The following is a 27,306-nucleotide window of genomic DNA, read 5'->3' as shown; positions in this document are numbered from 1 at the left end:
AATAATATGTTTCCTGGGTTAATGGTTGTTTCCGCATGATTTATGTAAATGTCATATGTATCATAACCTAACACTCCATACAAAAAATCATTTAAAAATTCACACCCCACACTCACCACTCCCCACCCCTTACACATTTCCCACTAACTATATTAAAAAAATACCCCACTATCAACTAACACCCATTAAATTAATAAGTCAATTCAAATATCTTAAACTCCGCACCGGTCATACCGGTGCGAGTATTAAGGGACGGAGGGAGTATATATTGTTTAGTGATACATTTTAATAAAAACTATATTATTTCTTCAAAATCACTAATAAAATTAATGATTTAATCTCTTTATATATTATTTTTTTTGTAATATAAAAGTTAATCAAAATATATTAAAAGTTACCAAAAAAGACAGTTAAAGTTACAAAAAATTGAATAAAAATTATTCTCGTACAATACCTTTTTTTTTTTTGAGGGTGTGTACAATACTTAATGCCTTTTTCCTTCCATTATTTGAAGTGTTTTTGAGGCCAGAAAGAAGAGAAGGGAAATGGCTGCAACAAACAAGACTAGTAGAAACATGAATTTGGATAAATTGATATTATTCGAGCAGCTTAACATACGCTTTTTTTTAGTCTGTATAAGATTTTATTGAACCAACACATATCTCATGTTGACTAGCCCAATTACAAAGATTAGTTTTCCACCAACTTATCGTTGATACCTTGTTCAATACATAAAGACCGAGGGTCTATGTAACATAGAGACATAGGGTACATATACGAATCCCTATAACTAAGTCATTATTATATTTTCATTGTGACTCGTTAAAAAGAACAATTTATAACAAAGCTAACAACCGAAAAAGTATTATGATCCGCATAATGATATTGACCAGCAAGATAATCACCAACACTCTTTGATCCGAGGGCCTATAGAAGACGAATGAATTGACAACTTGTAATTATCTCTTTTCATAAATTCAAGTGAATTGATTGCTCATTATTGTGACAAAGAAAAAAAAGGAGGCCCTCATTTTGGAATTATTGATCCCAATTCCAATAATACAAACCCATTATCATAATGTAAAGAAGAAAACATTATATTGGCAAACTCAAAGAGTATCGATGTGTTTAGGTAGAGCAATATGGCAAATAGTGTAATTATATTAACCACTAATTAAGCATAGTCACTTGGGCCATAGGGCTCAAACAACTCGGCCCAAAATCCCTTTTTTCTGTTTGGGTTCAAGCCCATGTCCTTGCACAGTTGATCATAGTACCAAATATGCAATGCTCCCATACAAGATCTTCTGAAGTACTTGCCAGAGTATCTCTTCATAAATTTATTCCATTCTAAAACATCTTTCTCCATTTCTTGAATGTTTGGTAATTTGAATTTTCCATCAAGTAGTTCAAATAACCAACGACATCTAATTTCTGAAGTGAACAAGTTTGCGGCGCTCTCTGAAAAACCAATCACCGCTACTTGTGGAATTCGTGGATGCACACATTCCCTACAAATAAGTAGGTAGATCTAATATTGTTAAGGAAAATTGATTCTAAACATACAACCTTTAAGGAAAAATTGATTCTAAACATACAACCTTTAAGGAAAAATTGATTCTAAAAATACAACCTTTAAGCGATCTACTTAAAAATGGCTACTTTATGTTTATCTAAGAATAACACAACATTTTAGACCTATCTTCTCTATAAAAATTTGTTAAAATAGGTAATATATTACAATATTTTTTAATCTTCTTGTTAATTATATGAAGAAAAAATGTTTAATTTATGAGGTTGATTTTCATATTACCTATTGTAGCAAGTCATTTATGAGGGGAGCCCTTTTAAAGAAGATAGGTCTAAAAGGTTGTGTTATTCTTAGTTAAACGGAACTTTACCCCTTTTTAAACAGATCGCTTAAAGGTTGTATTTTTAAAATCAATTTTTCCTATTGTTAATAACTCAAGGAAACTAGTCTAATTCGTTTAGGATGAAACTTGAAAATTTCTCATACAGTAGTTATTCTAATACCTGTACAAAGGAAGTGTGTTGGAAGGAGAGCCGAAAATGCAATCTTGAAATCCTGGAGATGCAAAAATGTCTTTGAGCTTTTGATCCCCCTTAAAACCAGTAGCAAAGATTACCAGATCACATTTGATAGCTTCCATGTGATCATGAGTAGTACTATTATTATCAAGTAAAACACCCTCTTTGTAAAAAGTAAAAGTTTTGGATCTTTTCAATACAATGCTTCCTTTCTCAACATTTTCGTAGAATCCGGCTGGCACTGTCGCCACTGAACAGGAACTCATCTCTTGTAGGAAGCTGTGGTCTGGTACCATGTCATATTTTTCTATAGGCTGCTTTTTCTTAATATCATTCTCCACAAATTTGCTCATACCCCATCTCTGTTTGAATTGTGAATAGAAATCCTAATGAATCTCTCTCATACACAAGTACATATATGTAAAGAACGTAATTAATGAATATGGTGAAGTGTAATTCACCCATTCGAAAAGATGGTGTCAGGTAGTCCGCCTGGGTTTTCTTTCCTTATTAAAAAAAAAAAAAAAAAAAAAAAGAATATGGTGAAGTTAAGTTCAAAAGTAGAAGAAATGTACCAAGGGTGAAAGTACTGAGGCTAGGAGATTGAGTACAAGTCCTTCTCCGGGCTTATGAAGCATGAGTTGAGAGAAGCGATTCGAATATAATCTTTTCCAGGGGAAGAATTCGGTTGCATTCCAATGTGGAGTCCTGCATATTATTGTGCATGGATGTTCCACACCTGCAATCAACTTTGTGAGATACAAATCTTATCACTAAAAATCAATTTAATTAGTAAGTCTTACCATTAGTATTAGAGCACTCTATAGTAATGTCTAGTGCAGATTTTTGGAAGCCAACTACAGTAACTCGCTTCCCATTGACCAAGTTTCTAGCATTTTCATAGTCCAAGGCAGAATATTCCATAGAATGCATGACCATCCCTTCAAAGACATCCGGGCCTTTACCTGAGGGAAACTCTGGCATGTCTGCTACATCACTGTATCTTCCCAAACACAAGATCACAAAATCTACTTCCATCACTTGTGTATTATTCTAATCAATCAATAATCATCTCGATGCAACTATTTTATGCATATGATGACCCTATTCGATTAGCACCTTTTACAGGTGAACCAACCCACCTACGCACGTACATGCAAGTCTTATGTCTTTTCACCTTCAATTTAAATGTACGTACTACCTAGTTTAATTAGTACTCGTACGTAATTTGTAATTCTGGTGATAAATACTTCAAATATAGGATTTTTTTTTACCAAAATGGCTACCTTTATAATTTTATTTACCAAAATGACTATTTTTGAATTCTATTTCCCAAACTAGCTACTATTTATTTACCAATATGGCCACTTTTACAATTTTATTTACTAAAATGGCTATTTTGAATTCTATTTCTCAAATTAGCTATTATTTATTTACCAAAATGACTATTTTGACTTTAATGCAAAAAAAAAAAAAAAAAACCTTTGGTTTGATTTTTTTCTTAACAAGTGAACTGGTTTTGGGGTTTTTTTATACTTTTTAGGTAAAAGCAAGTAAAATTATTTTCTTTAGCTTATGTTTTAGACGAACCATTCCCTGAAAATTACATACTTGTCAATTTTCCTCTTGGAATCTTGAATAAGAAAACATTGGCGTTGATGATGTCGATAGACAATTGGGAAAATTGGAAAAATTGGAAAACGCCACACTCCAATGACGTTTATTTAGTTATTAGAAAAATAATTAAAAAGAACCCAAAAGATATGTAAGTCCCGAAAAAAAATACATTGGTTCACTATTATAAAAAAAACTCAAACCAAGCCCGTTCATTATTAAAAAAACTCAAACCAGATCACTAAAAAAAAAAACTCAAACCAAACTGGTTTATTATAAATTAATAAATACAACTCAAACTAGTTCACTAATAAATAAATTAATAAATAACTCAAACTGTTTCACTCAAAAGAAACTGAAACCAGTTAATTGATATTTACTTCAAAGTCAAAATAGTAGCTAGTTTGGAAAATATAATTTAAAAATAGCTATTTTGGTAAATAAAATTGTAAAGTAGCCAGTTTGGTAAATAAAATTGTAAATTAGCCAATTTGGTAAAAGATCCTCAAATATATTGAAAAAGTACAGAAGTACGTTATAGCAGCAATATTAATTAGATAATTTAATTACCTCAATTGATTGGCTGAGAAGATCTAGGGTGGTGATAATCCATTTTCCCTTATCACCGAAGGGGTCACCGTTACCACCCCAAAGAGCCCAAGATTGAATGTCTTGGTCAGATGGACCTTCATACTTAATGCTAACCACCTTGGTATTAAATCTAATGTGCTTAAGTAAATTAAAGTGATTAGCATAAGATTGAAAGTAATCAAAAACTTGTTGGCTGTCAGGGAATAGTGTTTGGACAGAAGAAGGCCAATGGTAATCAGAAAATTGATAGAATGGTTTACAAGTTTGAAGCTTTGTAGTCTTTAGAGTTTGTGTCCAAACACCACCAACAGTGTTTCGAGACTCGAAAACTATGGGATGGTAGCCCTTAGTAAGGGCATATTTGCATGCTAACAGACCACTTATGCCTGCTCCTACTATGCCTATTCTCCTCCCCATTATTGCTTCACTAGATAATAATTGCATAACTGCTCAAATTACAAATGAAACACTCCTCCCGTTATATATAGGGATTATCTCACCATAAATTTTCATTCGGAAACTTCACTAGTTTTCTTTCCTTGCAATAAATTTGTGTGAGACGGTCTCATACTGATGTTTATTCATTTTAGTTCAATATTCATTACTTTTGCAATTTTTCTTTGTTTGTTTGTTTATTAAGGTGGAAAACAATTTTTCCCAAGGGAAAAACAACTTTTCTTTAGAAAAAAAATTTGTCATATTTTCCTCTCTAATCCATTACGTTTCTTTCTCTTCTTTATCCGTATCTCATTTTAACTACATTTCTTTATATTTTTTCTTGTAAGGAACAAACAAAGAAAAACTATGTCCCCTTAGCTTGATGTTTGCCTTAAAAGTGTTTTACGTTAAAACAAATAGATCAAGCCTAGCGAAGAGCTTATTTGGGAAGTTATATTATCTAAAAAGATGTTTTCTTAAGTTATTTGGTTAAGCATATAAAATACATTGTCCCGGCGAAGTTACACACCTTTTTCCAGGTACAAAATTTTCACAGGTTTTTTTATAAAAATTTACGTATTTGAAGGGTGTTTGCTGCGGGAACGAGAATTTGGGACAATTAGAAAATGTCATTGAGAATTTTAAAAGTATTAATGTTTCCTTTGTTTGTTTAGTGATTAGAATAAATTGGGAATTGATTATGAATAAAGGACAAAATTACTAAAACACTTTTCGTTTCAGTAATGACAAATTGGTCCTTTCATTTTTTATTTCAATTCTCATCTCAAATCCCTATCCCTCCCATGGTAATAAAATCGGATCCTACTATATATACAACTAGTGTACAAGACATTTTATACACTATGTTTTTTTATTGGTTAAAATGACATAATTATTTTCTTTCATTCTCATTTTTTAATGGGTTTGATGATGTGTCAACAAATTAATGGTAATATACATGAGAATCTTGTACACTAGGTGTACATGTAATAGACCCTTTTATTTCCCATTCCCACAAACAAACATGTTGATTTCAATTTCCACCTTCTCATTTTTCATTCACAAGCCACCATTCCACAAAACGAACATCCCTTGATCTTTCATTTCTTTGGATTTTTCGATTCAGTTCCCCTGTTTTTTTTATGTCAACCAAACAGACACTTAATAATAACCGTATAGTTTTTGTCTTTTTTCACACAATTATTGCTAAGCAATGAAATAAATAGTTTGAGTTAATATGCAGTTACTATTTGTACGTAGTCCTACTATATATTTGTCTATTTGATTAGAAAGGGGTGGCTACGGCAATTGAGTGATAACTATGTTTATTTCTCCCATATTAATCATAGTCATGAATTTATGTTTTTATACGTACTCAAATTTCAAATCATTTGTTAATCTTCCTTACGGAGTATAAACATAAAGTTTACAATAATCTGCCAAAAATATCACTTATCGATCTTCAATTTTTATTTTTAATAGTTACGTAACATACTAGAATAAGTTGATCGATGAAGCTTATGTGAGCCTACGTTGGTAGAAGTTCATAGCAACCACTAATTGTAGTCACTTTTCAATGCCTTCATTACACTTTTCCTTATAGACCGATTGTAACTTTAGAATTTGGATGTTGATTTTACTTTTAAATTCACATCAAAATTTATTTCATACCGGCTTAAAACAACGTAGCTCCATCAAGAAATAATCCCTTAAGCATAATTGTATATCACTGTATCCAATGTACGGTGGCCAAAAAAAATGCAACTATCTATTTATTGTATTAACCAAAATACATTGGCGGAATTATCAATTGGAGTTGGCATGAGTAGTTAAGGGTTTCTTGCTCCTTAACCAAGGTCTCGAGTTTGAGCATTAGGTATGGAAAAAACATCAGCTGGAAAGGATGCTCCTCATCGAGGTACTCATGCAAGGAGATTAGTCCACTCGCCGAAAGCGGTGAGAACTCTTCGTAATAGAACATAAAAAACTAATTGGTGGAGTAGGTGGGGAACCCACTTTGACCCTATTTTATTTATAGTATATGAAAATAAGTGTTAGCATGTAATATATTATTGGCTTCATCTTAATATATATTTTTAAAATATTAATATTTTATAAGTTTTTATAATATATAATTGAAGATATTGATGGTCAAGGTTGTGCATTGGCAAGGGTGTCCAGTCAAACCGTTGCGGGTATTCCGGGAGAGAGTATTTAATAAGAAACGGAGAGAGTAACATGATTATGCACTTTATGAACATGTTTTGTTTTTAGATAATATTCTCACCAAATTGACAAAATCTTTTTATTAATCATAAGGTGGTTAAAATACGTTCATATTAACACTACAAGAAATTGTACCGGAAAATTCCGTCACTAAAGGCCAATAGTGATGGATTTGGTTGTTAACCCTGTCGCAAAAAGTTTTTGCTATGGAATTTTTGACTATTAATTGAGCTAAGGGTGGGTATAATCCATGGGACCATAAGGCTCAAACCAGTCGGCCCAAAACCCGTTTTTTCTTTTGGGATTCCAACCCATGTCTATGCAAAGTTGATCATTATGCCAGATATGAAGTGCTCCGATGCAAGTTTTGCTGTCATGATTTGAATTCTTCCTTGTTACATTATCTATTGTTGATACATCTTTCTCCATGTCTTGTATACTTGGTAGCATGAACTTCCGTCCAAATAGCTCTGCTAACCAACGACATTTCAACTCTGAGGAATACAAGTTTGATAGACTATCTGAAAATCCAATTATCGCTAGTTGTGGGATTCGCGGATGAATACATTCCCTACATTATTTCAATATACACGAAGTTAGAACGTATAAGATATTCTCGTTGTAAGTAAAAACCTACTATATAGAGAAACTACGAACCAAGCAAGGGTTTGACTTACTTGGAAAGTTCCTTAACTTAGATCTTAGACGTCAAATGAGGCTTGGGGAGTGGATATTTCCCTATTTTGGCCCCCTACTCTCAAGTACCACACTCACAGGCCCGACTGTTAGAAGGCCAAATATTTGGGGTCCAAAATTAATAAGCCAAATTATAGGTATACATGCCAATATATATAATACTAGTCTTGTATACATGTGATGTGTGTGAATATAAGAAACAGATTTGTATTATGACATTTAAAATTGAAATAACATGTAAAAAATATAATATAAATGCGATACGTGCGAATATAAGAAACAGATAAGTTAGATAAAGGCGAACACATAAAAACATACGAAGTATTGATTAAAATGGTAAGAATTTATTTAAGGGGCTAGATTGATTAAAATGTTACTTTGGGCTTTTCCTATTGGGTAGATTGTCATTATATTATCTATTCTATAAGTGCGGAGGATATTTTAGTAATCCAAGGGAGACACCAAAAATAGATTTGCTAAAATAACCTCAACTCTTCCCTTATATAATCGAGATATCGCGCAAATTATAATCGATTATTTTTTAGTTTCTGGTTCAGTATTATAGCCTCTCCATGTTTCCAGGTCGCGGGATTGATTTCTCAATCTCTTAAATTTTTTGTATTTTTTTGACTTTTTCGCTACAAAATAATAATTTTATAGAGACGAGGAAATAACGAACACAAACCTGTATAGTGGAACAAGGGTATCGGATTGAGGGGCCATAATATAGTCTTGAAATTTGGGTGATGAAAAAATGTGTTTGAGTTTTTGGTCCCCTTTGAAACCAGTAGCAAAAATAACCAAGTCGTTGTTGATAAGGCTTGGTGATTCTGAATCATTATTGTTAAGTAAAACACCCTCTTTGCAAAAATGAAAGGTGGAACATCTCTTTAAAATGATGCTACCTTCTTCAACTTTGTCATAAAATCCTTGCGGAACAGTTGATATCAAACATGCATTCATCCCTTCTAAGAAGCTACACTCTGGTACTATCCCAAACTTCTCTAGCCGATTCATGCGCTTCACTTTTCTCTCTACAACCTTACAAATTGCCCATTTCTGCATGCAAATGTCATTTTACTAGATTATTACGTAGTACTAAGTACGGAGTATATCTGTACGTGGATAGTGCAAAAGTAAAAATTGAAAATTTTCATAAAATGGAAGAAGTAGCCATATGTTGACAGCAAGCTACAGCATGCTAGTGAATATCAATAAGGAAGCTTCCTAGTACTAGTCATCAAAAGGAGGATCAACATATAATTTTGTGCACATGACACTCTTTTGTCATCTTGTGTGTGCTGTCCTATGAGGTGTATTAGGTTAGAATATTTGATCAATGATTGTAAAGAATGAGCCGCACTATTTAAGAGGTGTTGTAAGCAACATTGCAAACTGATTGAATGAAATGAAATCTGTGCTTATTCTTCCTTATATTTCTGCTGTCTTTCTTCTTCTCCTTATTCCTTTACAGTAAGCTTGTCTTCACCATAAATATTCATTGCACTTAACACAATTCTAGAAACCAATAATTAATAGGATGAGTGGCCTACTATTTTTAATTAGTAATTGAACACCACCAATTAGCTAATTAAGAGAGTTAAAACAATAAGCTAGTACTATGTGACAATGCAACACTTGTACTCACATGTGAGTATTTATTATTTATTTAATATATATAATTCGTTTATATTTTTGATGCAATAATATAATTCCTTTATAAATTTGATTATGTACTTACTGTTCCGGTGTTGTAAAGATGGAAACAATGGGCTTCGAATGAAGGCCCTTTTGTATGTGTTGAAGATCTTGCTTGTTTGAATGAGTGGAGTCCGAATTCACCTGCACAATAGCAAAGTTACTAGCCTCGGGGGTGTTTCCGAGGAAAGCCCCTCCGATGCCTAAGTAAGAATGATGCTCGGATTCTAGAGAGAAGTTCTCTAGAAGAGTAGTCTTAAGGCGGTAAATTGGACGTACCTTGAGGTGTGAGCCTTGGCGGCCTATTTATAGTGTTTGCATAATAAATGCCCATAGGTCACTTACTGTTATTGGGCCTTGGGCCTTAATGGATGGCTGAATAGCCATTGGTAGGTTTGATGTTGTTGTTTAGAGCCATTGGGCTTTGGACTTAGTGGCCCAATTGAGAATCAATTGGGAGCCCAAACAACATGCCCCCCAGACCCGGTCCATTTAGAATTAAATGGGTGGGTTTCCAGCTGTCAGAAGTCCGAAAGTTCCCTCTCTTTTTTGAAAAGGGATGATTTGCATTGATGACAAGTGTTGGGAATTGTACGGTGTCATGGAGATCGTGGGTTTGAGGAAGTTGATGCGCCCTTTCTCTTTTCTATAAATACTGGGTGCCTTGCTCCTTTTAAACTTTTTACTCCTTATTTCAAACCCATTTTCTCTCTAAATTCCGGCGATCGCAGTGCAATTTGCTTCTTCAGATCTACGAAATTCGGCCAACTTTAGACTTCGGGAACTTGTGTTGTTCGCTTTATCGGCGAATTCCGCTTCGGAAAAAGGTAATTTGTTTCTGAGTTCTCCTTTTTTCTTCGTTCTTCCTTCTACCCCTCAATCTAAACCCTAGATCGAGATTTCGCGACCATGGCAAAGAATAGGGGCAAAAACAAGTTCGTTGTTGGCTCCTCTAGCGAGAGAGAGAACGTGCCTTCGGGGAGGTTACCGAAATCTTCGAGGGGTCGACCTTCGGAGAGGCCGTTGGAGAAGAGTTCGATTGGTTGGGATGCTTCCGAAGATGAACGTGCAACCTCTGGTGAGAGAGCTGGTTTTTCGGGTGTTCGTCGTCGTTACTCCGAGTTTCCAGTTCATTGGTCGGAAGCTGATCCGAAGGGCAAGTATGCCTCAATTTTGCATGAGACCACGCAGATCGACGGTCCGTTGGAGAAATCGGTCAGCGGTGACTGGTTGGTGGAAGCGAAGTTAGGGAATTATCATCGGAAGGCCGAGGAGCTATACGGAATTCAGCATGCCTTGGGGTACTGGTGCGAGCTTCCTGAACAAGAGCGTCCTCGGGTGACTCATCCACCGAGGGGGTTCATTTCCGTGTATACTCACCATTTGGAGAATGGTCTCCGCTTTCCTTTGGATCCGTTCGTATCCGAGGTTTTGGTGTCGTACAACATTAGTTTGGCCCAGCTCACACCCAAATCTATGAGGCACATAATCGGATTTAGATGGGTGTGTGACTTCGTCAATTTCCCTTGCTCTGTCGCTATTTTTCGGGATCTTCACGATCTGGTTCTCAACCATGCTTCCAAGGGTGATGGGTATGGTTGGTGGACCATTGTCAACAAGAAGTCCCGAAAGAGGGGGGATCCGAACTACATCACGGCGTACCCCTATCTTAGCTCTGACCACAATTGGAAAACGGAGTGGTTGCTCGTCCGTGTGCCGACGGATCCGAAGCATCCCAACTTTTATCGTCCTCCGAAGTGGTTCGTGGCTCCTGATCCTGATATGAGGGGTGTGGCGGCTCCAGATCGGAACCATCGCCACTATGTGGACCTCCTCCAGTGGTTCTTGGCTCAAGAGGATAACCACCGACTGCCGTCTAGCTGGCTCCCGAATCTCAATTACATTCTGAGGGAGGACATTCTTGCTGTTGCCGGTCTCAGCAGGATTTTTGACAGGGGTAGGTGTCTTTCGGCTGAGACCGTTTTTTCAGTGAGTTTGTCCTCTTTCCTGTTTCGTTTTGCTGACATGTTTTGTGCTTTGTTTTTGCAGAGTACGGCTTTAGCTGCATTGATCCTAAGAAGTTGGGCATTTCTTTGGATTTGAAGACTATTCACGACCCGGCTCCCGAGTACAAGTTCGGAAAAGATAACCCTCGTAATCCTCGTCTGAAGGATTACGTGTTGTCTCCTTTGGGGGTTGCTCGGATATCCGAAGTTCGAGCTGATCCGTGGGATTCCGCCTCTTCTGTTGAAGCTGTTCCTGTGAAGGTTGTGCTTCCTGAGTTGAAGACGACTTCGGATCCGGTGAGTGTTCATTTATAGGCTCGATTTTCTGTTTACCTTTTTCTTTTCGGTTGGCCGTCGGCTAACGTCTTGGTCCTGGACCATCTTTTTAGGGTCCTGGGACTGACGCTGTGCCGCGTGCCGTTCCTTCGGTTTCATCTCCGGCTCGGATAGATATCTCTTTATCTAGGAACCGGGTATTTCCCGCTTTTTTCTCTATTTCTTCCTTTTTCTTCTTTTACATTCGTTGACCCTTGGTCTCCCCTTTTTAGGATCAACGCAAAAGGAAGGGTAGCACTCTTTTGAGGCCTTCCACGCATCCGAAGAAAGCGAAGGCTTCTCAGCCCTCGGAGAAGGTATTTGTTCTGACTTGGAGTTTTTGTAGTTCGTTTCTCCCCTTTTCGGAAACTAATCTTTGAATGCTTGCTATGCAGGAAGCAGTTTCGGAAGTCATGCCTCCTCCTAAGAATCTTCTTCACTTCATGCCCTTGCCAGGGCAGAAGTTAAAGAGTGTGGTGGTTGCTGAACCGCCGGCCGTGGATCAGCCGCTGATCGAGGAAGATATCATCCCTTCTCCCCTTAAACCATCTGCTGCTTTGGGGATCGAAATCCAGGATATCACCGAGGTGATGGAGGCGATTGAAGCCGATTTTGTTCCTGGTTCGGATGTCCCTGAGGTAGCTGGGGAGAAGAAGGAGTCTGCTGATCTTCCCTTCGAGAGGGAGAAGAGTCCAGACAAGGAGATGATAGATCTCTCGGGCCCCGAAGCTGCGGTCCCCGAGGTTCAGAAGGAGGTTCCCTCTGCTGGAGAGGAGCAGCCCGAGCAAGGTTTGACGAGGAAGAGGCGCCACTCAACTTTGGGTTCTACTTCTACCTCGGCCCTGGATAGGCTGATCCATGCTGATCCCTGTTCGGATGTTCCGCTAAAACGGATCCCCGAAGAAGTAAGGGAGGCGATGGCTCGATATGCCAGGGCTCCGATTTTGGGAGAGGACCCTTTGGCTCACGTGGGATCCTTGGTGGGCCCCGAGGCTGCTCGGGAGAATCTGCTTCGTGCTAACCCGCAGTGGAGGGTTCCTGGGGCCGAAGAGAGGAATCCGGCAATGATGGCCCAGTACTATCTGAACGAGGTAATTTGCTAGATTTTTCTCTTTGAGTTGTGTTTTTGTTTTATGTTTTTCCTATTTTGCTCATCTTTCTCTCGTTCCCAGGCTGTTTTCTGGTCTTCGTTCGCTTCCGAGTGTAGCTCGGTTGAGGAGAAACAACTGAGGAAATATCGTGAGGCTTATGCTCGTGATATTCCCATTTTGGACCAGAAGGCTGGGCAACTCCTCTCCGAGCTTACGGAACTCAAGCAGCTGTACCTTCACTATAGTCGCGAGGCTAGAGAGTCTGCTGAGAAGATCGGGACCGAGGTTGGCCAGCTCATCTTCCGAGTTGAAGAGGATGCTGAGAAGATCGCTTCCTTTGCTGAGGAGAAGAAGGATATGGCCGCTAAGTTCGCTAGCGAACTTGAGGAAAAAGATAGACTCTTCCAGGAGATGAAGTCTAAATTTGAAGCGGCCGACAAGGAGCGTGAAGAGGCGGAGTTAAGGCTCCACCATTTTGTCCAGCATCGGGAGCTGATCCAGCAGCAAGCTGATAAGGTGCCTGTCCTTCGGCTGAAGCTTCGGGAAAAAGATGACTATATTCGGAAGCTGGAGCAGGAGCGAGTCAACCTCTACACTGCCGATCAGTGTAGAGAGCAGTACTGGAACGGCATCCTGGGTGCTCGGCGCATGTTTGCGAAGCACATGCCTCACTTCCCTTGGAACGAGAAAGTTCCTCTATGGATGCAGGCCGAGGACCACTTGGTGGAATGCCAAGCTGATCGAGATGAAGCTGAAGCTGAACGCCAAGCTGCTCTTGCAGAGGCTCGGGCCCAGAAGGCAACTTCCGAAGGTGATACCACTGCTGGGGGTTCTTCGAAGGATGCTCCCCTAGGGGCCGCTTCTGAGACTCCCAAGAGTTAGGGATTCGGGCAGTCGTCTTCTTCAGAGTCGGTCGGTTCCAGTTGAGGACTTCCGAATATGTGCTTGCTTTTCCCCCTTTTGCCTCGGCGCTGCGTTGTACTCATTTCTTTTTGCTTTCTTTAGTACTTCGGTAGGCCGGTATTGTCTGTTGATGGCTGCCGATTTTAACTTGTTTCATTTTGTTTTCAATTTTTGAGGTTTTCGATGTGTTTGTACTTCCCCCAAATATTGAATAAAAAATGAATGTTTGTTACTTGGCTGCTTCTTTTCAACTTGTTCTTTCGCAATTTTTAGGTCTTTAAATCCGTAGATTTCTCGAGCTCCTCTTTCTGTAGACTTGCTAAAAACCTTTTGATCTTGCGAGCTCTTTAAATCCGTAGATCTGCTAAGAGACTCTTTAGTTTTGCGAGTTCTTCAAATCCGTAGATCTGCTAAGAGACTCTTTGACTTTGTGAGTTCTTCAAATCCGTAGATCTGCTAAGAGACTCTTTAGTTTTGCGAGTTCTTCAAATCCGTAGATCTGCTAAGAGACTCTTTGACTTTGTGAGTTCTTCAAATCCGTAGATCTGCTAAGAGACTCTTTAGTTTTGCGAGTTCTTCAAATCCGTAGATCTGCTAAGAGACTCTTTAGTTTTGCGAGTTCTTCAAATCCGTAGATCTGCTAAGAGACTCTTTAGTTTTGCGAGTTCTTCAAATCCGTAGATCTGCTAAGAGACTCTTTAGTTTCCAGACTCTTCAAATCCGTCGATCTGCTCAGAGGTTTGGATTGTTCTTCCGATCTCTTGTGGTTCGGAAACCTGGGCAAGAGATCGCTAGTCTGCCTCTTTAGTTATGCCTTCGGCGATCCGTGGATCTGAGCCGGAGTTTTATAACTTGATTCGAGCGACTGTTTGTTGCGAACAAATTTTATTAGGGTACCGCGAATCCGAGGATTCTGGACGGTTCCCTGAAGTGTATGATTTGGTCATTTCTTGCATTTTATCAAGGAATGGGCAAAGTCAACCTGTTTTTGGTCTCGGATTGATCAGATCCGAGGCTGCATATATATATAAAGGGACAATAAATGTAGAGATAAGTTTAATGAAACACATGGTGCCAATGGCTTTCCTCTTCTCATTAAACGACTTACTTGGTTTACAGACAGAGATCATACAAAATATTTCTTGAGAACATCGGTATTCCAATGGTTCTTCAGAATTGTTCCATCTAACTGTTTCAGCATATACGTGCCTGGCCTTTTTTCGGAATGGATGATGTATGGTCCTTCCCAAGTGGCTGAGAGTTTGCCATGGATCCGTCCTTTCTGAACCGAGGCGGCGTTTCTGAGTACTAGATCACCGACTTTTAGGGGTCTGGCGTTGACTCTTCGGTTGTAATGCTTGTTGACCCTCTGCAAATAGGCTGCGTTGAGTGTCCTGGCATCGTTCCGAGCTTCATCCAGTAGATCGAGAGCTTCGGATAGAAGCTGGTTGTTGCTTTCTCCTTGGAGCCCATCATACCTGTTGTATGCCTGGATCCTCAGGCTTTCTGTTCCGATTTCCACAGGAATTACAGCTTCGGATCCGTATACAAGGTGGAACGGTGTTTGTCCGGTAGCTTCTTTTTCAGTGGTCCGAAGGGACCATAGCGTTCCGGGTAGCTCTTCTAACCATTTGTTTTTGTCATCCTCGACTCTTTTCTTGAGTGCGTTGAGGATGAGTTTGTTAGCGGCTTCGGCTTGCCCGTTGCTTTGTGGGTGACAGACTGCCGAGTATGCTAGGTGTATGCCGAACTGTTTGCACCACTTTTGCAACGGGGTGTTGTCGAACTGTTTCCCGTGGTCGAAGACCATCAGTCTTGGTATGCCGAACCTTGTGATGATGTTCTGCCATATGAACTTGCGGACCTGAGGTTCGGTGATGGAGGAGACAGCTTCGGCTTCGATCCATTTGCTAAAATAGTCGACTCCTACAATCAACCACTTCTTCTGGTTCGTCGCTGAGGGGAAGGGACCAATGATGTCTAACCCCCACTGTGCGAATGGTAAGGGATACAGTGTTGATTGTAGGGCTTGAGCTGGTTGATGGATGGCTGGCGCGAACTTTTGGCATTTCTCGCATTTCCTTGCCATCTGCTTTGCCTCGGAAACCATAGTGGGCCACCAGTACCCAGCCCGAAGGGCTTTATGTGCTAATGTCCTACCTCCAATGTGGTTTCCGCATATCCCGAGGTGGATTTCCCTTAGGATGTAGTCAGCGTCTGTTGGACCCACACATTTTAGCAGCGGAGCAGAGAATGATTTCCTCATGAGCTCTCCTTCGGCGCTGATGATGAACCATTTGTTGAATCTTTTCAGTTTTCTCGCTTGCAGCTTATCTTCAGGAAGTTCTCCCCTTTCTTTGTATGCAACTACTGCGTCCATCCAGCTCGGTTCGGTGCGTAAGCTGCATACTGTGGTGGGCAGCAAGTCGATGCTTCTCTCCTGGTGAACTTCCACGTGGACCGACCTGTTTAGGTCGATGAGTGTCGAGCTTGCGAGTTTTGACAGTGCGTCTGCTTGCGCGTTCTGTCCTCGGGGAATGAGGATGACTTCAAAGGATCTTAACTTTGACGTTAAGGATTTAATCTTTGCTAAATAGGCTGTCATGCTGGGCCATTTGGCCTCATACTCTCCTCGGATCTGGTTGGCTACAAGCTGGGAATCAGTTTTGAGGCGAACATGTTCGGCCTCCAGGGATAAACAAAGCTCTATCCCTGCGATTGCGGCCTCGTATTCGGCCTCGTTGTTGGTTGCTTTGAAGCCGAACTTCAATGCATACTCTATGCTTTTCCCCGTCGGGGGGATTAGTACAACTCCTGCCCCTGAGCCGTTTACTGTGGAAGATCCGTCAGTGAAGACCTCCCAAGTGCTTTTCGTATCATCCAACATTTCCTGGTATGAGCACTCGGCCAAGAAGTCTGCCAATGCTTGTGCTTTGATTGCTGTCCTCGGCTGATATTTGATGCCGAACTCTGATAGTTCGAAGGCCCAGGCAGCCAATCTTCCTGACCTCTCTATTTTGTCGAGTACTTTTTCGAGCGGTTGGTCAGTTAGCACTGTGATCTGGTGGGAGTCGAAGTATGGCCTCAGTTTTCGTGCAGCTACCACTACTGCGTATGCGACTTTCTCGATGAGTGGGTACCGGGTTTCGGCTCCTGTAAGTGTTCGGCTGGTGAAGTAGATTGGCTGTTGCTTCTTTTCTTCTTCCCGAAGAAGCACTGCGCTGACGGTTCCAGGGCTAACTGCGACATATAGGTACAGGGTTTCCCCCTCCTTTGGTCTGGCCAGTGTCGGCAGTTGAGCTAGGTGGGCTCTGAGTTGCTGAAAAGCTTCTTTTTGCTCCTGTTCCCATATCAGTTCGGGATCCACTTTCCTCGGGACCCCCTTTTTCTTGACTGGTTCTGCTTCTCCTCCGGGGAGGTTCTTTGGTTTCAGTGCCTTGAAGAAGGGGGCTCCCTTGTCCGAGGCTTTTGATATGAACCTTGTTAGTGCGGCTAACCTGCCGGTTAGCCTCTGCACATCTCTCTTGGTCTTCGGCTCGGGTAAATCCAATGCCGCTTGGACTTTGTCTGGGTTCGCATCAATTCCTCTTTCGCTCACCATGAATCCGAGGAATTTCCCTGACTTCACCCCGAAGACGCATTTTTTTGGGTTCAGCTTCATGCTGTATTTCCTCAGATTTCCGAAGGTCTCTGCCAAGTCTTTGACATGGTCTTCCTCCTTGATGCTTTTTACGATGGAGTCATCCACGTAGACCTCCACGTTCCTCCCTTTCTGGTTGGCGAAGACGTGGTCAACTAACCTCTGGTAGGTGGCTCCGGCATTTTTTAAGCCGAAAGGCATCATTTTGTAGTTGAACACTCCTGCGCTTGTGATGAACGCTGTCTTTGCCCTGTCATCGGGGTGCATGAATACTTGGTGGTAGCCTGAAAAGGCATCCATGAAGCTGAGCAGTGCATGGCCGCTGGTGGAGTCAACCAGTTGATCTATCCTTGGCAGGGGATAGCAGTCTTTGGGGCAGGCTCGGTTCAGATCTGTGAAATCTACGCACATTCGCCATGAGCCGTTCGCTTTCTTGACCATCACCACGTTGGCCAGCCACTTCGGATATATGCATGGTTCGATGAATCCGGCCTCTTGCAACTTTTTAACCTCCTCGGCGATGGCTTTGTTTTTCTCTGAGGAGTAATTTCTCTTTTTTTGCTTGATTGGCCGAGCTTCAGCGTTGACATCCAGCTTGTGACAGATCAGCTTCGGATTTATCCCTGGCATATCTGCTGCTGACCATGCGAAGATGTCTTTGTGATCCCTGAGTAGTCGGATCAAATCGATTCGGAGCCCCGAGCTTAGGCCCTTGCCTATTCGGACGCTCCTGTCTGAATTGTCTTCGAGGAAGATATCCTCCATTTCTTGATCTGGTTCGGGAGATAGGGTTTCGGGGCGAGCATCAACTTCTGCGGGAGACAAGCTGCTCGTGCTTGCTCTTCTTCTTTTTGCCTCGCTTTCTTCTCCCTTAGCTCCTTTTTCTTCCTCGGGGCCGTCCTCTAGTTTGGGCTTTCGGACAGCAGTGTGGCAGGTTCTTCTCGCCACTTCTTGATCACCCCTGATTCGTTCGGCGAATCCTGCATCCGAGACGTATATCATCAGCTGGTGGTATGTGGAGGGGACTGCTTGCATCTTGTGAATCATGGTTCTCCCCATGATTACGTTGTATACGGAGTCGCAGTCCATCACCAAAAATTCGTCCCGAAGGGTTTTTGCTGCCTGGCCTTCGCCCACTGTGACTGGCAGGGTGATCTTTCCTCGAGGGATAGCTGCGGATCCGTTGAATCCGATCAGAGGATAACTGACTTTCGTCAGTGCTTCCTCTGGCTCTTCGAGGATCAGCTGCTCGAAGCAGTTTCTGAAGATGATATTGACGGCACTTCCTCCGTCGACTAATACTCGATGTACGTTGTGGTTATTGAGGTCCATGGAGATGACCAGAGGATCATCATGCTTGTACTGGACTCCGAAGCAATCATCAGCAGTGAAGGTCATGTTCGGGGGGTGTGGCTGGTTGTCTCCCACCGCGCTGAAGTTGACCCGATGGGAGAGGGCTCTTAGGTGTTTTTTGCTGGCCTGGCCAGACTTCTGTCCCCCGAACACCACTAGGATGTCATTTTTCTTGTGCCCTGTTGCTTCGTAGACCCTTTTCTGGGGTTGCTCGTGTTGTTTGCCGCTTGCGGTCTTTTCTTTTTCCTCCCTTCGGTCTAACAAGTACTGTTTCAGGTAGCCTCGGCGAACGAGGTCCTCAATGTTGTCTTTCAGCGAGTTGCATTCTTCGGTATGGTGACCGAAGTCATCATGGAACTCGCACCATTTGTTCTTGTTTCTCCGAGCTGGGTTGGACTTGAGCTTCCCAGGTAGTTTCCACTTTTCGTCATTTCTGTTGAGGCTGAATATCTCCTTTCGGGGCAGAGCTAGTGGAGTGTAGTTGGTGTACTTGGGTTGAAGTTCACCCCTTCTCCCGTCTTTCTTCGGGCTCATCTCTCTAGCTCCTACTTTCTCTTTCCCCTTCCTTGAGCTACCCTCGGGCTTGCTCTGGGTATTCTTTGTGTCTCTCGGATCCGACGATCCTTTCAGTCTTGCAGCGGCCTTGTTGAACTCCTCGGTTCTGATGAACGCGTCAGCCATTTGGAGCACGTCGGCTATTCTGGAGGGGTTCTTCATTGAGAGTTCGTCACGGAACTTCCCTTCCTGGAGCGCGTGCTTCAAGGCGAAGATGGCCACGTCTGGCTGCAAGTTTGGTATGTTTGTTGATTCCTTCATGAATCTGGCCATGAATTCTCTCAGACTTTCGTCTCTTTCTTGTTGGATTGAGGTCAGTTCTGCTGTGGTTCGCTCGGGGCGATTGTTGCTCACGAACTGTGTGCAGAATCTCTTTTTCAGCTTTTTCCAGCTCTTGATTGATCCCTTCGGCAGCGATCTAAACCACTCTCCCGCCACTCCGGTTAGCGTGGTTGGGAAGTATTTACACCAGCATGCTTCGGAGTAGGGACTCAAGAACATTTGCTGCTCGTAGGAGATGACATGATCCCTCGGATCTGTGATTCCGCTGTAGGTTAGGTGAGCTGGCAGTCTTACCTTCGGTATTTCTTCCATAATCAGCTCGTCCGAGAAAGGGGATGACGTAGGAGTCATGATTCTTTTCCCGAGTCTGGCCCTGATGCCTTCGTTTGCCGAGGTTCTATGATTAGAACGTTCGGGCGTACGATGGGGGCTAGGGGTTCGATCATGCCTCCTGTCTCTTCTTCTTTCTCGGCTACTGACCTCGGGTCGTTCGCCAGATCTGCTCGACTCACCTACCCCGAGTCTCGTGTGGATCGAAGGTCTTAACCTTGAGTGGACCGAGGGCCTCAACCTGCTGAGCACCGAGCTTCGGATCCGAGTGTTACGAGTAGTTGATTCGCTTTGGAGAGCTGTTGGAGTAGGCGATGGTCTCGCAAACCAATCTGGTTGCTGTTGTGCCCTTTTTTGGGTGTCCCACGTGCTTTCCGTCCACCTCGACGTCAAGTGTGTTCCTGTCAAGGGAAGGAGTTCTCGTTCGGGTCTGGACACTTCCGCACTGGGTGGCTCGTTCAGCCTTCGCCTGGTCCTCCTCTCTTCTCTGCGGTCGTTTGCCAGTCCTTGCTGCTTCTCATTGAAGAGGAAGTTTTGCATGATGGTCATGGCCGCAGTGAGCTCTTCCCTAGTTGGAATCGGAGGTCCTGCATTTGTGGCGGTCGTAGCTCTGCTTGGCTGTGACCTCGCCATCGATTGAGGGTGCCCCTCTTGGTCAGATTCTGAATCTGACCGCACCATCATATCGTCGTCATTGTTAACCACATCATTCACCATTTTCGCGGAAAGAGGTGGTTGATGTCTTCCAAAGGCTTTGAAGTGTTCTTCCCCACAGACGGCGCCAAATTGTTCCGGTGTTGTAAAGATGGAAACAATGGGCTTCGAATGAAGGCCCTTTTGTATGTGTTGAAGATCTTGCTTGTTTGAATGAGTGGAGTCCGAATTCACCTGCACAATAGCAAAGTTACTAGCCTCGGGGGTGTTTCCGAGGAAAGCCCCTCCGATGCCTAAGTAAGAATGATGCTCGGATTCTAGAGAGAAGTTCTCTAGAAGAGTAGTCTTAAGGCGGTAAATTGGACGTACCTTGAGGTGTGAGCCTTGGCGGCCTATTTATAGTGTTTGCATAATAAATGCCCATAGGTCACTTACTGTTATTGGGCCTTGGGCCTTAATGGATGGCTGAATAGCCATTGGTAGGTTTGATGTTGTTGTTTAGAGCCATTGGGCTTTGGACTTAGTGGCCCAATTGAGAATCAATTGGGAGCCCAAACACTTACTAAGCAGTAATACGTAACGTACGTACCATTGGCCAAAAAAGAGAAGCTAGAAGTAGTATGAGGAGACCATCAGTGGGCTTGCGAACCCAAAGTTCAGCAAAGCGATTAAGATATATATAAGCGAGAGGAGATCTCCACAAGAAGTGATCGGGTACGTTCCAGTACACACTTCTGTATATAATTGTACATGGATTGTCTACCCCTGCATATATAATACATACATACATAAACAGTTTAGGCTCTTAATTTGACGTCAAATGTAATACTCTAGCACAATATTAAAGGAAGTAATTGTATGGCTTGTACTAATCTCTTGCGTACCATTAGCCATGGCGCACTCCGTAGCAATATCCATGGCTGTTTTCCCGAAACCAACGATTGTAACTTTCTTTCTTTTAACCAAACTTCTTGCAGCTTTGTAGTTTAGGGAAGAATACTCCATTGAATGGATCACCTTCGCTTCACATGCTTCCGGACCTTTAGTTGTTGGGTGTTGTGGTATATTTGGTACTCCACTGAATCTCCCCAGGCATAAGATGACAAAGTTTGCTTCTATCACCTGTGTTTTAATACGATCATATAACTATATACATATTACATAGTGTCTCGTAATAAAGACTTATGAAACACATGCGGTCATACGTTGTACAAATTAAACGTACGTTCAATATTAAAATTGATAGGAGTATTTGAGGCACATTGGTACATATGTTGGTACGTACATTGTTAAGATATGTTAAGATATTAGATATTATTCTGTGAATATTCTGTAGAGTCCTAACTATGGTAAGTTACTTAATGTGTACCTAGGGTTTAGGTAACTGAGTTGTACTATATATACGTGTGTTATTAATGAGAATGATACGAGATTACACAATATTTGACATGGTATCAAGAGCCTAGGTTAAAAACCCTAGATTTTTTTTTTCCGCACGAGTTTGAGAGAGTTTGAGAACAGCGAATTCCTTCGCTTGTTGAGTACTGCGTTCTGAGGAGTTACAAATTCCTAGGGCATAACAATGGGTAATGACGAGGAGCCACCACAAAAGACAATCGCCGCCGCCGTCGATCTGGACTACTATCTTGGGTCAGGTGACGGCCTCGGTATTGTCATCACCCCTGTAAAATTTCGAGGACCGTCGAACTACGATGAGTGGGCCAAAGCGGTTCGTCGCTCGATGATTTCAAAATTCAAATTTGGTTTTCTTGATGGGTCTGTGAAGGAGCCCATTACGGACGAGACGAAGATGAAACATTGGATTGCGGTCAATTCGATGGTGGTGTCTTGGATCACAAACACCATTGACGAGAGTTTGCGTTCGAATCTGGAGGACTTTGATATTGCTCACGAGTTGTGGAGTCATTTGAGGACGCGGTACTGCGTCGTGTCGGGCACCAGGGTCTGCCATATTAAGATGGCTCTGAGTGGTTGCAAGCAGGGCACGTCTGAGGGCGTCATGGAGTACTATGGCCGCTTGTCGAAGGTATGGAAGGAGTACGTACAGTATGCACGAGTTCCCAGGTGTGTATGTGCGGGTTGTACGTGTAATATAGCGAAGCAGGTGGGGGACATTCACGATGAAGATCGTCTGCACTATTTCCTAATTGGCCTGGATGATCACTATGAAGCCATTCGTGCACAACTGTTAGCACGATCGCCGTTGCCAGGACTCGACGAGGCGTACCAGACGGTTATGAATACCGAGACCATGCGCGCCAAGGCTGCGAGAGGTCCGGAGAGTGTCATGGCGTTCAAGGTCGAGACTAAGGCTCGGTCGAGGTCGGGTGATGTCAGTGGCAGATTTTGTGGTCATTGCAATCGTGAGGGTCATGAGGAAGAAACTTGTTATCAGCTGATTGGATTTCCTGAATGGTGGGATGAGAAGAAACGAGGTGGACGAGGGCCTGGTCGAGGAGGCAGGACGTCGATTAGAGGAGGCAGAGTAGCTCGTGGGGCAGCGTCGTCGACCAGTGGTGTCGCTCGTGCCAATGCCGTGAGCAATGCCACAGGAGGGGCGACAACCACTGTGACGAGTGGAGACGGATCGCAGGGTGCAGTGACGACAACCAATCATGAGCTTGTTGGGGTGACGAAGGAGCAAGTCCAGCAAATAGTTGACATCTTGTCACGACCTTCACACAAGTTGCAAGGTAATCTTGATTTACGATGGATTGTTGACAGTGGGGCATCACGTCATGTGACGGGTGATATTTCAATCCTGAGAAATATCAAGACATCAAGAAATCAACAGGTTGTGTTGCCGGACGGTCAACCTGCAAATTCAAACCAATATGGTTCGGTGGTCTTGGAGGATGGTTTCGTCCTCGATAATGTTCTATTTGTGCCTAAATTGAACTGCAATTTAATTTCTGTAACTCAATTAAGTGACGAATTACATTGTGCTGCTCAATTTACTAACAAAATGTGTGTTCTTCAGGACCGCTCGACGAGGATGGTGATTGGCGTAGGTGATCGACAGGAAGGACTATATTTTTTCCGTGGGGCTCCAAAGGTTCGTGTGCTAGCAGTGGAGTGTGTGGTCGACTTGTGGCATCAACGGATGGGGCATCCGTCGGAAAAAGTGTTGCAGTTACTTCCTCATGTGAGTCATAAGATTAGGAAGAATAAAACAATTTGTGATGTATGTCCGCGGGCGAGACAATGTAGGGAGAGTTTTCCAGTTAGTGTTAGTCGTGCTAGTCGCACATTTGAATTGGTTCATCTTGATTTATGGGGACCCTACAAGACTCCCTCGTCTTGTGGGGCAAAGTATTTTTTTACCATTGTTGACGATTATTCTAGAGGTGTGTGGATTTATTTACTGAGTAATAAAATGGAAGTTGCATCGACATTTCTTAATTTTGTTGCCATGATTAAGTGTCAGTTTAATAGATCACTTCGAGTAGTACGCAGTGATAATGGTACTGAATTCAATTGCTTAAAAAATTATTTTCGTCAACATGGGATTCTGTTTGAGTCGTCGTGTGTTGGGACGCCTCAACAAAATGGGAGAGTCGAGAGAAAACACCAACATATTTTGAATGTTGGGAGGGCGTTACGTTTTCAAGGAAATCTTCCAATAAAATTTTGGGGGGAATGTATTTTGGCCGCCTGTTACTTGATAAACCGTACACCTACCCCGATCCTTGACAATAAAACACCTTATGAGATGTTGTTTGGTAAACCACCATCGTATGTGCCTATCCGCGTGTTTGGGTGTCTGTGTTATGCATATAATCTCCGGTGTAAAGTGGATAAGTTTGAATCTCGGAGTCGCCGATGTGTGTTTTTGGGTTATCCGTTTGGCAGGAAGGGATGGCAACTTTATGATCTAGAGACACATGAGTTCTTCGTCTCACGGGATGTCAAGTTTCATGAAGGGACGTTTCCTTTTGTAGATGAATCGGATGTGTTGCCACTGGTGCATGATGGTCATGGGGGGCTTGACCATTGGAGTTTGGATGAGAGTGGGTCTACGGGTCCTGAGACCGTGTCGTCGCCTGCAGGTGATACTGCTGGGGTGTCGCCGCCTACAGGTGATACTGAGGGAGTGTTGTCGCATCCGGGAGCTGATGAGGGGGTGTCATTGACCAGTGGCGACGACAGGGGAGTGTCGTCGCCTGTGAGGGAGGACCAACAACATGAAACACCTAGTCGAGTGGATTCAGACGTCGTCTCCTCACAGATAGGTGTAGAGGAGACGACGGGTAGTGACGAGAGTGAGACAAGGCAGTGTGTGGAGGATACGGAGTTAGGAAGGGGGAAGCGTGCGAAGTTTCCGTCGACAAAGCTGAAAGACTGTGTGATACATACAATACGGGAAAAATATAGTACTTCCGACAAAACACCTACGGCGTCATCACTCTCAGGTACTCCTTATCCTATCACATATTTTGTTAATTATGAGCGTTTTTCGTCAAAGCACAGGCATTATATAGCAGCATTGCAAGAAGGGCAAGTTCCTAAGAGTTTTAAACAAGCGATGCAGCATGAGGGGTGGCGTCAGGCAATGGCTGCTGAAATCGACGCGTTGGAGGAACAGGGGACATGGACGTTGGAAGATTTACCGGAAGGGAAGAAAGCACTGGGGAGTAAATGGGTGTATACTGAGAAGCGTGATGAGGATGGGAATTTGTTGAGACTGAAGGCTCGATTGGTATGTTTAGGGAATCATCAGGAGGAAGGGTTGGATTATAATGAGACATTTGCTCCCGTCGCGAAGATGGCGACAGTTCGAACTTTCCTAGCTGTCGCAGCTGTCAAACAGTGGGACGTGCATCAGATGGACGTCCACAATGCGTTCTTGCACGGTGACTTGGAGGAAGAGATCTATATGAAGATTCCTCCTGGATTCCAGAAGAATCACTTTGACAAAGTGTGTCGAATGAGAAAGTCGTTGTATGGGTTGAAACAAGCACCTAGATGTTGGTTCCAGAAGTTGTCGACGGCATTGACGCACTATGGATTTCGACAGTCGCTGTCCGATTATTCGCTCTTTACTCTGTCTAAAGGTACGTTGCAGCTGAGTGTGCTCATTTATGTGGACGACATGATTATCGCAGGCAATAACAAGTGTGCGCTTGAGAGTTTTAAGGCATACTTGAAGGAGTGTTTTAAAATGAAAGACCTCGGGGCTCTGAAGTACTTCCTTGGGTTAGAGGTGGCACGAAGTAGTCAAGGGTTCTATGTATGTCAGAGAAAATATGCCCTCGACATCATCTCAGAGGCCGGATTGTTGGGAGCAAAGCCTGTGGACTTTCCCATGGAACAGAATCATAGGTTGGCATTGGCAGACGGGCCAGACCTGTTGGACGGTGAGCAGTATAGGCGTCTGATCGGACGTCTGGTTTATTTGGCTGTCACGCGACCAGACGTTGCCTACTCTGTACATGTCCTATCTCAATTTATGCAAGCACCAAAGGAGGCACATTGGGAAGCAGCTTTGCGAGTAGTGAGATATTTGAAGAAGTGTCCGGGTCAAGGTATACTACTTCGGTCGGACAGTGCGTTGCAGTTGGAGGGGTGGTGCGACTCGGATTGGGCAGGGTGTCCAATGACGCGTCGGTCGGTGACTGGATGGTTTGTGTCACTTGGTATGTCGCCAGTTTCTTGGAAGACCAAGAAACAGCATACTGTTTCTCGGTCGTCTGCTGAGGCAGAATATCGATCGATGGCAGCTCTGACGTGTGAGTTGAAGTGGTTGAAACAACTACTACGCGACTTGGGGGTGACACACGACCAAGGCATGAGGATGTATTGCGACAGTCAGTCTGCGTTGCATATTGCACAGAATCCGGTGTTCCATGAAAGGACAAAACACATCGAGTCAGATTGTCATTTCATTCGAGATGCAATCAAGGAAGGGATCATTAGTCCGTCGTACGTGTCGACGAAGGTTCAGTTAGCAGATATCTTCACCAAAGCGTTGGGAAAGGCGCAATTTGAGTTTTTTTTGAACAAGATGGGCATTCGAGATCTACATGCTCCACCTTGAGGGGGGATGTTAAGATATGTTAAGATATTAGATATTATTCTGTGAATATTCTGTAGAGTCCTAACTATGGTAAGTTACTTAATGTGTACCTAGGGTTTAGGTAACTGAGTTGTACTATATATACGTGTGTTATTAATGAGAATGATACGAGATTACACAATATTTGACATACATAGTAACATAGCTATTATGAATAGAACATCATACCTCTGTTGAAACATTATGGAGATTTTCTACCGCGACAAACCATTTGCCACCGTTGCCAAAAGGGTCACCATTTCCTCCCCAAAGAGTCCACGACTCCATATCTTCATAGGAATTAGGACCTTCATAATTGATGCTAATTACTTTTGTACTAAACCTAATGTGCCTAAACAAATCAAAATGCTCAGCATATGAATGAACATAGTCTGACACCTGACCACAGTTTGGGAAAAGTTGTTGGACATAGGAAGGCCAAGGAAAATCAGAGAATTGGTAGAGTGGTTTAGGACTTTGAAGTTTGGTACTCTCTAACGTTTTGGCCCAAATACCCCCAATATTGTCTTGTGCTTCAAAAACTATGGGGTGGTAACCCTTACTAAGGGTATATTTGCATGCTAGGAGACCACTCACACCTGCCCCTACTATAACTACTTTCTTCTCCATTATGTATTTATTGTTCCCAACTCCCAAGTAGATGCATTCACATTGACTTGGTAATTATGATCTGAGTGGATTCTCAATAATTTCTCCGTTTTTTTATAATTGCATACACAACTTTTCTTTTGGAAGTTGAATGTTGATCACTCCGTACATGATTTCCAT

The 27,306-nt window shown here is 42.5% G+C and overlaps 3 protein-coding genes across 4 annotated transcripts; 1 reads left to right on the top strand and 2 right to left on the bottom strand.

The window, feature by feature from the left end:
* Positions 1 to 945: 945 nt before the first annotated feature.
* On the bottom strand, positions 946 to 4,715 carry LOC110794246 (probable flavin-containing monooxygenase 1). Its single transcript, XM_056830325.1, has 5 exons — positions 4,234 to 4,715; positions 2,853 to 3,102; positions 2,625 to 2,788; positions 2,035 to 2,411; positions 946 to 1,511 (listed from the first exon to the last, which is right to left on the bottom strand). The coding sequence occupies exons 1-5, from the start codon at positions 4,696 to 4,698 to the stop codon at positions 1,175 to 1,177; spliced, it is 1,593 nt and encodes a 530-aa protein (XP_056686303.1). The 5' UTR covers positions 4,699 to 4,715; the 3' UTR covers positions 946 to 1,174.
* A 2,271-nt stretch (positions 4,716 to 6,986) lies between these two features.
* Positions 6,987 to 8,763, bottom strand: LOC110794243 (probable flavin-containing monooxygenase 1). The gene is made up of 2 exons (XM_021999194.2): positions 8,300 to 8,763; positions 6,987 to 7,489 (listed from the first exon to the last, which is right to left on the bottom strand). The coding sequence occupies exons 1-2, from the start codon at positions 8,677 to 8,679 to the stop codon at positions 7,150 to 7,152; spliced, it is 720 nt and encodes a 239-aa protein (XP_021854886.2). The 5' UTR covers positions 8,680 to 8,763; the 3' UTR covers positions 6,987 to 7,149.
* Positions 8,764 to 9,351: 588 nt separating this feature from the next.
* LOC130460939 (uncharacterized) lies at positions 9,352 to 14,722 on the top strand. Of its 2 annotated transcripts, XM_056828772.1 has the most exons (6): positions 9,352 to 11,269; positions 11,362 to 11,615; positions 11,708 to 11,791; positions 11,867 to 11,950; positions 12,029 to 12,724; positions 12,806 to 14,722. In XM_056828772.1, exons 1-6 carry the CDS (start codon positions 10,222 to 10,224, stop codon positions 13,604 to 13,606), a joined length of 2,967 nt encoding a protein of 988 aa, XP_056684750.1. In that variant the 5' UTR covers positions 9,352 to 10,221; the 3' UTR covers positions 13,607 to 14,722. The 2 variants fall into 2 exon arrangements, with proteins under 2 accessions (XP_056684750.1, XP_056684751.1); XM_056828773.1 differs by lacking the exon at positions 11,708 to 11,791.
* Positions 14,723 to 27,306: the final 12,584 nt, after the last annotated feature.

This window comes from Spinacia oleracea, chromosome 5, assembly GCF_020520425.1.
Source record: "Spinacia oleracea cultivar Varoflay chromosome 5, BTI_SOV_V1, whole genome shotgun sequence".
Taxonomy (NCBI): Eukaryota; Viridiplantae; Streptophyta; class Magnoliopsida; order Caryophyllales; family Amaranthaceae; genus Spinacia; species Spinacia oleracea.
Note: the sequence above shows the minus strand (reverse complement) of the source record. Positions and strands in the feature narration are given on the sequence as shown.